The sequence below is a fragment of the Bidens hawaiensis genome, unplaced genomic scaffold (assembly GCF_021521415.1).
Source record: "Bidens hawaiensis isolate Kalapana, Puna unplaced genomic scaffold, B.hawaiensis_p1.1 tig00021292_1, whole genome shotgun sequence".
In the NCBI taxonomy this organism is placed as follows: Eukaryota; Viridiplantae; Streptophyta; class Magnoliopsida; order Asterales; family Asteraceae; genus Bidens; species Bidens hawaiensis.
In genome coordinates, this window is record NW_027505021.1 from 61350 (window position 1) to 76408 (window position 15059).

The following is a 15059-nucleotide window of genomic DNA, read 5'->3' on the forward strand; positions in this document are numbered from 1 at the left end:
TTGTTGTGCTTGGGTTTGCTGGTCAGTCCTAGTTGTGTTTGAGCGATGAATGCATCAATAGCCGCGAGATGTTACAACTCGCCGGCCGATTCAAGGGAGGACAAAGTCACGAAACCAACAAAACCCTTGGCATAAGTAAAACAGATTGATTGACTTTGGGACACCCACAATCACAAATAGGCTTGTGACTAAGAAGTCATTGTCAAACACTGATTAGCGGTGATTATTTGGCCATCTGCCATAAACCCTGATTCTCTTTTCTTCTATTCCCCTTGAGAACTTTCTACAACCACCGTTCACATGGCAACAACAATGAGGAACCTCCGCCGCCTGGCCGCCACCGGCCGTGCGGCTGCGTCTTTCTCCACCTCCACCATCGTTCGCCGCCACTCAATTCTTCCAAGGGCGTTGTATACCGCTTCCTCCTACGCACCTCAACCTCACCGGTTCTCATCACACGACAGGATCACCGGCGGACGAAGCTGCGTCGGATGTAACTTATCATTTTCGACGGCTGCAGCTACAGAGTTACCACCGCAGTCTGACAAGAATTATGTTCCTAACGACGTCGTTCTCTATCAGTACCAAGCTTGCCCTTTCTGTAATAAGGTTAAAGGTATAAATGATCTCTCGTTTAGTGATATATTATTATTATTATTATTATTATTATTATTATTATTATTATTATTATTATTATTATGCTTTGATGCCAATAATAATTAATATTACCTGTTTCAATGATCGATTAAATGGTCGTTCATTTCCTAATTGTGTGACAGATTTAACTGAAATATCTCAAAAATATAAGGGATCTTTTAGTATGTTTCAGTGTATAAGTGTACGGCCGGTTTCGGTTGGTTAATTCTGTTTGGTTTGATCATTACTTAAAAGTCTCCACCGAAAACCGAAAATTTTGGTTATGGAATTTTCTTAAACGATCAGTTTTTGTTACTTCGGTTTCAGTTAGTTGGTTATTGAGCTTGAGTTTGGTTTGGTTTTGGATTTTTTAAAAGCAATCAGTTTCTGTTAATTTGTTCGGTTATAAGTCTCTGCTGAAACTGAAAATTTTAGTTACAGAATTTTTTAAACTGATAGGTTTTGGTTAATTTGGTTATTGAGCTTGGATTCGGTTCTGTTACAGAATTTTCAAAACCAATTCGCCTCGCTTAATTTGGTTTGGTTATAGGCTATAACCGAACATTTTGGCTATAGATTTTTCTAAACCGATCGGTTTTGTTTAATTGTTTAATTAACTTTGGTTCAGTTCGGTTATAGAAATTTTAAAACGATTAGTTTCGATTAATTCGTTTTGGTTAACTAAGTTAATATGGTTATCTGCTTACCTCTATTTTACAGCATTCCTTGAATACTATGATATTCCATACAAGATTGTGGAGGTGAATCCAATGAACAAGAAAGAGATTAAATGGTCTGATTACAGGAAGGTGCCAATATTGATGGTGGATGGTGAACAGATGGTCAACTCTTCAGGTCAACTACATAGCTATGAATTTATTTGATTTATCTGTTTGTTTATGAATATTTTTGAATTCTTCTTAAAGATACCATTGATTAATGTTGGCAGATATTATTGATAAAATGCATCAAAGGATGCATCCTGACTCTGTCTCTGAGGATGCCGAGACTCAGAAATGGCGTCGGTATGATCGTTTTTGAAATTATTTAGTATTTTTTATTTTTTGAATTTGATATATTGCTGATACTTGATAGTTTTGTTGTAGGTGGGTGGATGATCACTTGGTGCATGTTTTATCGCCAAATATATATAGAAGTCCCTCTGAGGCTCTTGAATCATTTGATTACATTACTACCAAAGGTAATATTATATGTTTGTCTTTGAAAATATGATTTTTTTTAAGCTGAGTGTATTATATAGGCAACTTTAGCTTCACTGAAAGGCTGGTGGCAAAGTATGGTGGAGCTGCTGCTATGTATTTTGTGTCAAAAAAGCTGAAGAAACGACATAATATTACTGATGAGCGCAAGGCTTTGTATGAAGCTGCAGAAACCTGGGTTAACGCCTTGAATGGCAGACATCTCGGTTTGTACAAATTCTTCTAATTTTAAACTCTCATTTTATGTACTAGTTTGATTCATGAACCATCTTTATTAATTTAAACATTTTATAAAGTTGATTACACACGGATGGTTATATGCGGTCTGATCATACTGGAACTTTAGTCTCCGTGTTACCTTTTGACTAGCAGTTGGTCTAAACCTGTGTTTTTCTAAACTTGGGGACTAAAGTTAAAACATGGCCAAACCATAGGAATTATCCGTGTAATTAATTCTTTTCAATACAAAATAGCCATTTAGAAAAAGGAAAAAAAAATCTGTTAAAACTGACAAAACCGAGCCGTCAACCACCGAACTGGCAGGTCCAGTCGTGAGTTGACCTGTCAACTCGGACGCTTTGGTTTGTCGGTTTTTAAACTGTAGTTAGCTATTCGGTCTAGATATTTCGTCAAAACCGGTTGAATCAAACCGTGAACATTTCTGATACGGTGCAGGTGGTTCAGAACCAAATTTGGCTGACCTTTCTGTGTTTGGTGTGCTGAGACCTATACGCGAGCTCAAGTCGGGCAAGGATATGGTGGAGAACACTCGTATTGGGGAATGGTTCACGAGGATGGAGAGCCAAATGAAGCCTCATCGTGACACTGCTCTTCAAAGTTCATAATGTAATCACGCTTTATTTTTATCTACTTATAATAAGCATCTTATAATTGAGGACCATTTTGAAAGACAGATTGAGAAATAATTAGCCATATGTGGATTGCTTATATTTACTCCACAGTAATGGAACACGCTGTTCGGCTGCTTATTTGATTTTGTTGACAGTGTAATGAGAGAACACGTCTTTTCAATTGATTTCTTGCCTCGTGTAAACCTTACGAAGGCAAAAACATTTTTCTTGCCTCGTGTAAACCGAATCGGTATCAACGTTTTGAGTTTCGGTACCGGTACGGTACGGGACCGGTATTTCCCGAAATTTTACCTTAAATACCGGTACCGTCCCGGTCCCGTACGGTACCGGTACCGAACCGAATATTTCGGTACCGGTACCAAGAATCCACGATTTTTGGGACCGGGACCGGTCGGTACCGGTACGGTCCCGATCTCATCCCTATTTTGGACTCCTTGTCAATCCATAGAATAAAAGAAAAAAATATTTCCTTCAAGGCATACTTATCAATTACTTTCGTTTATTTTAAGGGTGGCAAACCCAACCTAAATGGATTGTTTTGGGTCAAGATGGATAATCTTTAAAAATAAAATGGGTTAAGATGGATCATAAAAATTTTTCGGTCAGGATGGGTTGGAAATATAAAAGTGAGTTTCATTTAAAGGTTAAAATGGGTCAAAACAAAATATCCAAGTTATACAAAATTTATCTAATTCAAAATACCCAAACTATCATGTGCGAAACAAAACTCATCCGAAACCCAAAAAACGATCAAAACGAAACAAAAACCCCCAAACCGACTAAAACGAAACAAAAACGAAACTAAACCGAAATAGAAAAACGACCAAAACGAAACAAATAAACCGGAATGAAACCGAAAAACTGACCAAAACGAAACAAAAAAAAACGAAATGCAACAGAAAAGCTAACCAAAACCAAACAAAAACACTGAATCGACCAAACCGAAACAAAACATAATCGAAATAGAAAAACTACCAAAACGAAACAAAAAAACCGATATGAAACCGAAAAGTCAAAACGAAACAAAAAAAGCGAAATGCAACTGAAAAGCTAACCGAAACAAAACAAAAACACCGAACCGACCAAAACGAAACAAAAAAACCGAAACGAAACTGAATTGAAATAGAAAATCGACCAAAACGATACAAAAAAACCGATATGAAACCAAAAAGCTGACCAAAACGAAACAAAAAAAAAAAGAAAAATCAACTCAAAAGCTGATCAATACAAAAAAAACACCGAATCGACCGTAACGAAAAAAGAAAAAACAAAACGAAATTGAACCGAAATACATAAACGACCAAACGAAACAAAAAAAACAGTGAAATGCGACTGAAAAGCTGACCAAAACAAAACGAAAACACTGAACAGAGAAAAACGAAACAAAAAAAACTGAAATGAAACTGAACCGAAATAGAAAAACGACCGAAGCGAAACAAAAAAACTGAATTGAAACTGAAAAACTGAACAAAGGAAAACATAAAAAAACTAAATGCAATTGAAAAACCGGACCAAAACGATTTAAAAACACCGAACCGACCAAAACGAAACAAAAAAAACTGAAATGAAACTGAACCGAAAATAAAAACGACCAAAACGAAAAAAACCGATATGAAACCAAAAACTTGACCAAAACGAAACAAAAAATGTGAAATGCAATCAAAAAGCTTACCAAAACGAAATAAAAAGACTGAAACGTAGCAGAGCAAAATAAAACAAATTGAAACCGAAATCATTGAAACCGAGCAGATACCAAAACCGACCGAAATGAAAAAAAACAAAACCGAACCGAAAAAAAAACCTCAAAAAACTTGAACCTGAACCGGTACAAAACGATTTTTTTAATGAACGAGGATGACGGGGGAAACGTTTTAGTTATTTTACATTTTGCGTTTTTTATTTATATTTTAAGTTATTATTTTTTAATAGGTTTTTGAATATTTTTTTGAGGGGTTTTGTATGTCAACTTTCACTTAGGTTAAGATGGGTTTGCTTTACCCATCTTGACCCATATTCATCATAACCCTTTATTTTAAAAATCCATCATGACTCCATACCCATCCTGACCCATCATCTAAATCCAACCCAACCCACTCACATTGCCACCTCTAGTTTATTTCAACCTCTCAAGTCTCAACTAGCTTAAGGTCTATTTAAATTGCCTACAACTTGTTAACCCCTAAAAACGGTTAAAATAAATGGTTTACGTTATTCATGCTTAGGTTAAAGATTTTAATTTTGTTCGGTTTAATAGTATACTAAATAAAATCTGATTAAGATAAAGCTCAATATTATAAAGAAAAAGAAAAGTTTTGTTACGCTTTCACATTAAAGTAAAATATAGTACTTAGTACTTTTTTGTTTCATTTAATGCTTATTGGTGTTTCAAAAGTACCTTTTCGAATCCTTTCCTCGTTTGAGCCTCACTCTTCATTTTAAGGCTATGCCATCCTAAGGTGTTGCTAAATGGATAGATCTTATCAACGTCCATGAATGATAAATCATAGATCGAATCGCCGAATCAGAAAAATTGGGTGCTATCATATAGCCTTGTATCGGCTAAGTTCACGAGTTGGAGATAAGCGGTCTCGAACCGTTGAAATCCGCCACATGATAAACCACCACCTCTCAGATCCCCAGACTGATTCTACCATAAAGGCCATCGATAGACAATAACTACGAAGAAGTTTCAGGAGTTACGAAGGAAGCTTCGAGCTCATACTGGTCATGGGTTGAGAACGGGAATGGAACTCTATGAGATCGAATCTCCGTTATTCCTCAGTAGCTCAGTGGTAGAGCGGTCAACTGTTAACCGATTGGTCGTAGGTTCGAATCCTACCTGAAGAGATTTGAAAATCACCGTCAACACCCCAAGCCCTGGCAAAGACTTATGCAAGATGCTTTATTTTTCCATAGAAATATATTCGTTCAATAAGGGCTCCAGAAGATGTTGATCGTAAGTGAGAGGCAGAGTTTGGTTTTTTTTAGGTGATGGTGGAAAAGTTGACAGATAAGTCACCCTTACGGCCACTCTACAGAACCGTACATAAGATTTTCACCTCATACGGCTCCTACTAAAGAAACAAGAACCACAATTGCCCATCCTACCTCCTCAACGTTCTTGACAACCCATCTTTGTCTCAGTAGAGTCTTTCAGCGGCATGTTTCGGTCCTTACTTAGAAAAAGTGAGCCACCGTTTCAGGTACAAGATACTATCATTACCGCCTGGACAATTAGACATCTAACCCGTAATCGCAACGACCCAATTACAAGAGCGGAGCTCTACCAACTGAGCTATATCCCTCGAGCCAAGTGTAGCATGCATGAAGGAGTCAGACGCTTCTTTAATTCTTTTCCCTAGTCGTCGATGGATTTTAAATACCATATTACTTAGAAGCAATATCGATCAACATGATCTTGGAAGCAATATTACAAGCACCAAGGGTTGTAGCTCAGTTGGTAGAGCACCTCGTTTACACGCGCACCAATGTTTTTCCAGCAATCGTAATGGCTTCTTTATTTATTCATGTTCAAAATAACAAGATTGTTTAGAGCCGATAACACAAAATATCATCTATTTTTTAGGTTTGTATCATAAAACATATATCCTTTTAGCATATATCCTTCGAACTTTTTTATTGTAAAGAACTTGTATTGTAGAAAACAGATAAAAAATAAATAAAATAAAATGATATGATTCAACCTCAGACCCATCTGAATGTAGCAGGTAACAGCGGGGATCGAGAATTTATGTGTATTTGAGTCATAGGAGCTAGCAATCGTCGATATGCTCATATTGGTGGCGTTATTGTTGCTGTGATCAAAGACGCAGTTCCGAACATGACTACTATAAAGAAAAATAAACAAAGAAAACAGCTAAAATACCAATACATTGGATTTTCTACAATAGAGAAAATTAATAGAAGAAAACTAAAGTAAGCCTCTATATTTAGAGGCTCATGGTCAACACTCTAAATCTATTTGTGAGTGCATAAAAGAAGGAAAAATACTAAATAAGTTTTTGTGAGTAGAATAAAACAGAATAGAGAGTTGTGTGACATTCATCAAATTTGGGTCTCGATTGTATTTGTTTATGTATTCGTTTAACATGTAACCCGACCCTTTTTGTAAACCGAAACTTATGATATAATCAAAATGATGGATTTTATGTTAAAATATTGCTTTACACTTGTTGGGTCTTGAAAACATCCATTTCGGTCCTTAAAACGCGTTAAAATCACTTAAAACGAACTTCGGGGGCCAAAACTGTCATTTTTAAAACATTTGAAATATCTTCAAGCCCCGCCCCTCCGCGCCGCGCGACGGGGGACCTCCTCTGGGTCGCTTAGCGCGAGCTACAGCAGACAACATGTTTCTTATGTTCCCTTGCTTGTTTTATTGACCATCAAATTCGAGTTTTAACCATTAAACCTCTTGTTTACCTCTTTAATCACCTCCTATAAATACCTAACCCTTTCCCACATAAATCCCTGCTCATAAACTCTTTCCTCACTCAAATTCAAGAATCATTCAAGGTTGTTTTTCATGTTTTATGACACGTTTGACTTCCAAAGTCAAACTAAGTTAGTTCTTCATTTTTATTAGTATATCTTAGTCTAAATTAATACTTGAAGCACATGACACAACATATATATAATATACACCCCTTGTTACCTTTGGTAGTTACTTATCCGGCCTTGGTTGGTTAAGTTTCAGGCCTCGTAAGGCAAGGCTACATGGAGGACTTCGTGTTCTTGATATATATATATATATATAGGGGTGGGTTATAATAAAAAGAAATAGTTTTCTAAGAAGAGTAAGAATAAATTTAAGCCCTTGGATCTATGATCTAGTGGCTAAGATTGGTAGTTTTTAAAATACCAAATAGTTTTCTAGGATCTAGGATTTAGGCTAAATAGTTTCCTAACTCTAAATTTTATGTCATTCCTACTCTTCCTACAAAACTATGTCTTTTTATTTTAACCATTTTCTATATATATATATATATAAACTATATAACTTGTTTATACATACTAACCATGACTAAAATGAGCATAGTTTATACTAACTATATAAACTATGCTTATTTTAGTTTGTTTATCATATTTATGAAGTTCCATGGTTATGGGTTTGATGAGTCTAGACTCGGTTTAACCGTAAATAGCTCTATACCGTAAACCGAACTTTGTTACTAATTTTTGTTAAATAATCTTTTAAACATGCTTTATGTTAGATTTAAGTTTCTAAAATCATTATTATAAGTTCTATGGTTATGGGTTTATAGGTTCTAACCTCGGTCTTAACCTGAAACTAGATCCGAACCGAAAACTGAACTTTCGTTTAAAGACTTTATTGTTACCTTTTCGGTTGTAAAATTTAAGTATCAACATTTATAAATTATTATACAAGTTTTTTGATATTTGGGCATGTGGAAACCATCTATGAACTTATTGTGAGATGGAAACTGAACCAAACCGAACTAAACCGATTTTCACTCGCTTAAGACACACAAGTGTGTTTTTAGCTATCAAGACTTGTATATTTATTTAAAAATACTTTACAAACTGATTTTAAAAAAAAATTTATTAAAATACTTGTAATGTTGAATCCAACTTGATCTTATAACAAAGTTGGACTGACAAAACCGAACACTCGCTTAACGTGCGTTGTTAGTTCTAAAACAATAGAACTACATACTTGGTTAAGTGTTATTATATTTTTATGAGTTATCTCATAACATTTAAAATTTTAGAAAGTTGACTTTGGGTTTGACCAATTATCAAAACCCGAACCAACAACCTGAACACTCGTTAAAACCCGTTTTAGTATCTTTATTATAAAGGGACTTGCATTCTTGCATTTTTACACACCTTATTACTTAACATAGGTTGATTAAATATTAAGGTTAGATAATTTAACCCGGTTTCGAGCAAACTTACATTTTTAAAGGGCTAGTATTATAATTTCTTAAATATTTACATTTTAAACCTTTAACTTTAATTGTTTACATTTACTCAACATTTATTTTATCCTAAAGACTTCAAAGACAACTTTCCCAATACAAGACTTCATTTATTTTAGGTTTCGTTCGTTAAACCCGACATACCGGTTAAACTCCAAATCATCCATCTTTCAAGTTTATTACTTAACGTGAGTACTTTCATACCCCATTTTCCATCTTTCGTTTTGGGGGTGATATTGCATCTTATTCAAATTAAATGCTTTATAATTGAGTTGTAAACCACAAACGTTATTGTATATTTTACTTAAACAAATGCTCGATTTGGTGTTCTATGCTTACATGCGTATATGCTTATGTGTTTACCACTTTTTGTTGGTTGATTCATAAATCCGTGAAATATCTGGTATTCTCTTATAGCACGGTGCCGTTAATGTATTCTTATTAACGATCTCATGAAATCCGAATCTATTTGGTATTCTCTTATAGACGGTGCCACTGCCACACCCCCATCTTAGGCCTAGGAGTGTGATAAATAGTTGTTAACACATTTGTAAATAAATCAGAGTTACGGGTTATTAGCGGAAGACTTTATAAACATGTGGATTTAATATTAAAAATATTTACAATACAAAAGACGAGACAAAAGGTCTCGTTTAGTTTTACTTGTTTATAAGTTTTACAAAAGCATTATATTTAATATTTAAACAAAATTATCCGAGTTATCGGATCCTTGAGCCCTTCGTCCTTCAAGCTCTATTATTGGTTACCTGCAAATTATTAGAAAATACGTCAGCAACGAATGCTGGTGAATATGCTGACGCTAAAATATTTTCTTTACTTAATCACTCCTCGAGACCACGTAAGTCTCGGCCCATCTTGGCTTAGGAATAATCAAGTTAAAACAAACATCATTATAAATTCGAGTCTCTACACTAGGTCACCCCAGCAAAACACCGCAACGTTTCGAAGTACTTAGGTACCATAAATATACACATGGTCATTCTCACTCGAACGTACTTAGGTCCGGCCCATCGTGGCTGGAGGTCGTGACCAAGCGTGGTGGGATGTGCCCACCGTATTTAACCACATATGTAAGGATCCAGACAAACGTATACTACAGCCTGAGGGCTAGGCTTTTACTCTTATTCATAATGTTTTTAGAGACACTTAGTCTCATGTAAAGTTTTTCATATAACACGTTGACTCGTTTGAAAACAAGTTTGTAAAAGTGGGGCGTATTCACCTTTTGATTGGGATCGGTTTCCAACACCGTCCTTGGGTCTTTCCCTTGCTATCTCGTACCTATAGTACGAGTATAACTCTTGTTAGTCGGATATACAATCCGGCTAAAGACCTTTAGTCTTAGTTTTATAACTTTACCTCGATGAACTTTTAGTTAAAAAATCTCTTTTACTTTAAAACCTTTAGTTTTAATAGTAATTTATAAACCTTTCGTTTATTTATAAACCCTACGTTTTTTTCTTTTTTAAGAAAAGTATTCTTTTATTTATTATTTAAGTATACTCATTATACTTAAATAATATCTATAACAAGAAATATTTACACACATATATCTATATATATATAATTTATTTTTCTTTCTTTTCTTTGCTATATATTTCTTTTATTCTTGAGGTATTGTATATTATCTCGACTTAGGGTATTAAGCCTTTATAATATTTTATTATTATTTTAGTCGGGCATTATACCTACCTTGGTTGGCTTATGATACCCTATTTAATTTGACCAGCACTTCGCCGCCGCTTGATCAATCACTATTCCTTCCTCGTCTCTCCTTTGCAACCCTTATCCACACTTGGCACGCTTCTCGAGGCACTAACACTTCTCGGCACGCACTTCTCGAGGCTGAGCCGTATACTTTATATTTATTATTTGCTGCTAATTATTATATTTTATATATTGGTTGTTGAAGCACTTTAATTGCATAATATTATCTTTATGATAAGATACATTTTTAGATATGTTTGTTGATTTTTTGCCGCTTACGTTCGTGAGAGAAGGAGTTACCATTTGTTGAGCACGTTCGTAGTTGGAGGGCATTCATGGAAGAAGACTCTGACATCATATTTCATGCGCATATTACCAGCTAAGTCTTTTCCATTATCTAGCTTATTAACTTTCTATTTTGTTTTTGTTTTTAATTTTTAGTTTTTTTTAGTTTTTTGTAGTCAGACTTTATTTTTAATTTTTTTTATTTTAAGTCGTCCTTATCCTTGCATTGAGGACAATACAAAATTTAAGTGTGGGGATAAGATATTTGAGTCGTAGTTTAATTTTGCTTTAAATTAAGAAAAAAAATGAAAAAAAAATTATAAAATTCAAAAATGTTTAAAAATGTCCCTTGAATCTAGTTTTTTTGCGTTAAAGTGGGAGATGATGATATTTATCGGAAATTGGTTTTTCAAACTACTAATAATATGAGATAAATAAAATAAAGCGCACTTGACTCGGGATGTGTCGGTAGGCTCAGCCTTGAAAATGAAAGGGCAAATCTGATAAAATGGTTCGGAAATCTCTTATGGAAAAAGCGTTTTGTCCGTAGAAAATAAGTAATGAAAGGTTATCCATACTCAAGCCTCAATTCTTGGTATGAAAAGTGGAAATATTATAAAGTTTAAAAAAGTTGAATACATTATCATATGATGCTTGGGTAGGTTTAACGTTATAGTATGTCGTTGAGCCTGTGATATAAATCTTAAACTGCTTAGTTTTAGTGTTTTACACATCATTGGCGTATGGTTTTATAACCTTAAATCTTGTATTGATGGGATGCCCCGGGTCCGGAGACCATGGGTATGTATGCCGATTATTCATCTGGGTATTCACAATTCCAAATGGAGTTTTGAATATTTAAAATAAAAGCTATAAAAAGAGCAAACCCGCAGTTTTCTGCCATATAAGTCTTTAAACATGATCACAAAAGTACAAATGCATTACAGACTTGATCATCCACGCTGTTAGCCATGTGGGGTCCCCTTGCTCGCGTCTCATTGCCATTAAGAAACGGACCACACGGGACACGCTACATGTAAGCCCTACAGATGAAATTTTGCATACTCACCTATGGTAATGGTTTGGTGTTTTGCTTGATAACGGGGGTATGCCATGTTGTGGGGAACACTAGCTATAAAATAATTGTACCTTAATCATATCTAATGGCTGCTTGGTAGACTTTGATGCTTAAGCTTAGGTGGATAAACAATACCGTTGATCATCTTAACTATTCACGAAAAAATTAGAGCAACAAAAAGTTTTAAATCTGCTAATTTTGAGGTTTAAGTCAAGTTGGGGTGGTCTTGTCCGGTAAAAGCTGAAAATAAGCGGGTCTTAATTGTGTAAACCACTGAGTAAAAAATTGTCGGATCATATTTGTCCCGGTAAAGATTAAGGCATGGGCCTAAGTGGACAACAATATCGGTGATCGCGGTTTTTGCGTTTTTCTGAGCTTTAAAAGTTAACCTATATGTTTGTTAGACTATAATTTTCCGATTCTGATCCAACTGCATTAGATTTTTTCAGGGACGAAAAAAGAGTAAGTGTGGGGATATTTGATATACATGTATTTATACATCTCGAATCCCGTGTAAAGTTGTGTTTCCTTAATGTTTTAAGTTCGTTTAAGTTTGAGTTTTGTTTATCTTTTATTAATTTAGGTTTTGAGTCAAGTTTTATATATTTATCGTGTTTTAACTCTTTTGGTGTCTTGCATGTTTTACTTAATTCTTTCTATCTTTTCATGCGAAGTTTAAGTACGTTTTGCTCGTTAATGATTACATGATTGTTCCACTTAGCGTTTCGATTTGTTTTCATGTTGATGTGATGCAAAACACACATGTTTTCCTAATAGTTTTTATGTTATTTTGTGCTTAAACGTTAACGATTATTTTGTTATTCTTGCATTAAATTACATGTTTGTGTATGTGATAGGTCCCATGTTGAAGAGAGCGAGAAAACGAGTCAAATGGAAAAAGAATCAGCTAAAACGGAGCTCGGATGAAGCCGGTACGCAAAAACGAAGACAATCGAGCTGAAAGTCGAAAAACGTCAGAAAATGTCATGTTCGAGCTACGCGACCAGGTCATACCATTCAAGAAGCATGTGGTAGATTCCAACATGTCCCAAGGCTGCCAAGAATGTTCAAGAATCAGCTACCATGTCTATTTTGTCTTCTAGTGGGCCTAGTGGGCTTGTTTTAACCTATTTTATATTAGGAAGGAGGTGTTTAAACATATATATAAACCCTAAAACCCTATGAACGAAATTATTCAAGTTTCCAGACATCCCACACCTGCTCTAGAGGAGAAACCAAGGAGGATCAAGAGTTCTTTCATCCGGGTGTTCAAGGATCAATCGCAAAGGGTTTTATCGCTCTAACTTTCGTTCCTTATTCATTATTTGTCATGGCTTTCCTCTTTGTTTTTAATACTTGTTTAGGATTGTTTTTAATAATGTTTCTAGGCTAGACTTCATGTCTACCTAGGTTTGATGAACATGTTTGGCGCTTGATTCTTGCTTTGGATAATTGTTTGATTATGGATTTTGTTATTTAATAGTAAAGACTTAATTTTGTTTTCATGATGCATATAAGTATTTATTATCTTGATTGATTGTTAACTATTGCTTCACATAGATCTTTTATCTTTTGATTGTGTTCTTTAGATTTAGGGTTTATGTTTAAATCTTTACTTGGTGTTTTGATTATTGTGATTAAATGGGCCCATTAGATCATAGAAGCTTGTTGATAGTTGGTTAGGGTTTTAAATGTTTTGCTAAATTCCAATAGCTGTAAGGTGAGGAGTTGTTCATGTGTCTTGGTCAATTGCATGCTAGGATAGTTAGTGACAATATTCTTGCTTATTGTGCTGATCCATGTTCATGATGTCATGTTAGCTTATCAAGTTATCTAGGGTTTAGTGTTTCGTAAGATTGCTTGCTGTAGATACTATTAATTAACCCTAATTGATGACTTTGCGGAAATCAATAATACTGATTGCTTGATAATCTAATAATTGTTCTTTGGGATTTCATTTGATTCAGTCAAAGGTCCTTAGGGTTTGTTGGATGAATACGTTTAGAAATCAGTTTCCATAATCATGTTATTTGTCCATTGCTTGATGATTGTTGATGCATGGGATTCTTACCTAGGTAGATTCCTTCTCTATTTGATTCCGATCTTGTGTTTGGTTGCTTGTTTCTCGTTTACTTGCTTATTTGTTTTCTTATTTTAATATTAGTTTTAAAATCCCCCTTAAAACATTAATAATAAATAGTCATGTCGTAAGTCGAGTCTAATTAGTTAATTAACGTAATTTATAGAGTCCTGTGGGTTCGATATTCCGGACTTACTTAGCTTAGTACAATTGACCGGTTCATTTGCCGGTGTTTTGTTTAGTTGAGTCTTAGGTCTAGTTTTTGTTACTTGTTTAATTTAGTTAATATTTATTGACTGTTTTGAGCACATCATGCCGCGTGGCGACACGTGGCGGATGTGTTGCCACGTGGTGACACGTGGCGGAAGACGGCGCCACCGTGTGCCACGTGGCACACGTGTCACAACGTGTCAGACAACCCTATCTCGGTACACGATGGGTGTTCCTTCTGATCCATCGCGTATCGCGATGGGTCAAGAAAACTAGAATTTTCATTTTAGCCCTTGAAGTTTGGAATTTGACAGTTTTGGTTCTTTGACTTTGGATTTTGGCATTTTTGGCTCGAAATTTCCGTGATGTTACATCCTCACCACCTTGAAATAAATCTCGTCCTTGAGATTGCTTTACGAGAATAAGTGGGGGTATTTCTTTCTCATTTCGGACTTGAGTTCCCATGTGTACTCTGGTCCTCTTCGGGAATCCCATTTTAATTTTACGATTTTCAAGGCTCGTCTTTTTAATTTCTTAGTTTTCGAATCTTTAATCTGAATTGGTCTTTCAATGAATTTTAAGTTCTCGTTAATTTCTACATCTTTTAATGGCATCGAAAGAGATTCATCGGCTAAAAATTTACGCAGATTCGAGATATGGAATACGTCATGTATCCCTTGCATTTCCTCGGGAAGTTGCAAACTATATGCAACAGTGCCAATACGTTCGAGTACCTTGAAGGGTCCAACGAATCGAGGACTTAACTTTCCTTTCTTGCCGAAGCGAACTACGCCTTTCCATGGTGAGACTTTCAAAAGAACTTTGTCACCAACATTGAATTCTAACGGCTTACGATGGACATCGGCGTAACTCTTTTGGCGATCATGTGCCGTCTTAATTCGTTCACGAATTTGAAGAAATTTGTCGGTGGTTTCTTGGACTATTTCGGGTCCAGACAATTGATTGTCTCCGGTTTCAGACCAGCAC

The 15059-nt window shown here is 35.2% G+C and overlaps 1 protein-coding gene across 1 annotated transcript; it reads left to right on the forward strand.

Annotated features, from left to right (window-relative positions):
• Nucleotides 1-261: 261 nt before the first annotated feature.
• On the forward strand, nt 262-2913 carry LOC143609941 (uncharacterized). The gene is made up of 6 exons (XM_077084552.1): nt 262-616; nt 1357-1491; nt 1586-1661; nt 1743-1837; nt 1898-2062; nt 2532-2913. The coding sequence occupies exons 1-6, from the start codon at nt 301-303 to the stop codon at nt 2699-2701; spliced, it is 957 nt and encodes a 318-aa protein (XP_076940667.1). The 5' UTR covers nt 262-300; the 3' UTR covers nt 2702-2913.
• The last annotated feature ends 12146 nt before the right edge of the window (nt 2914-15059 follow it).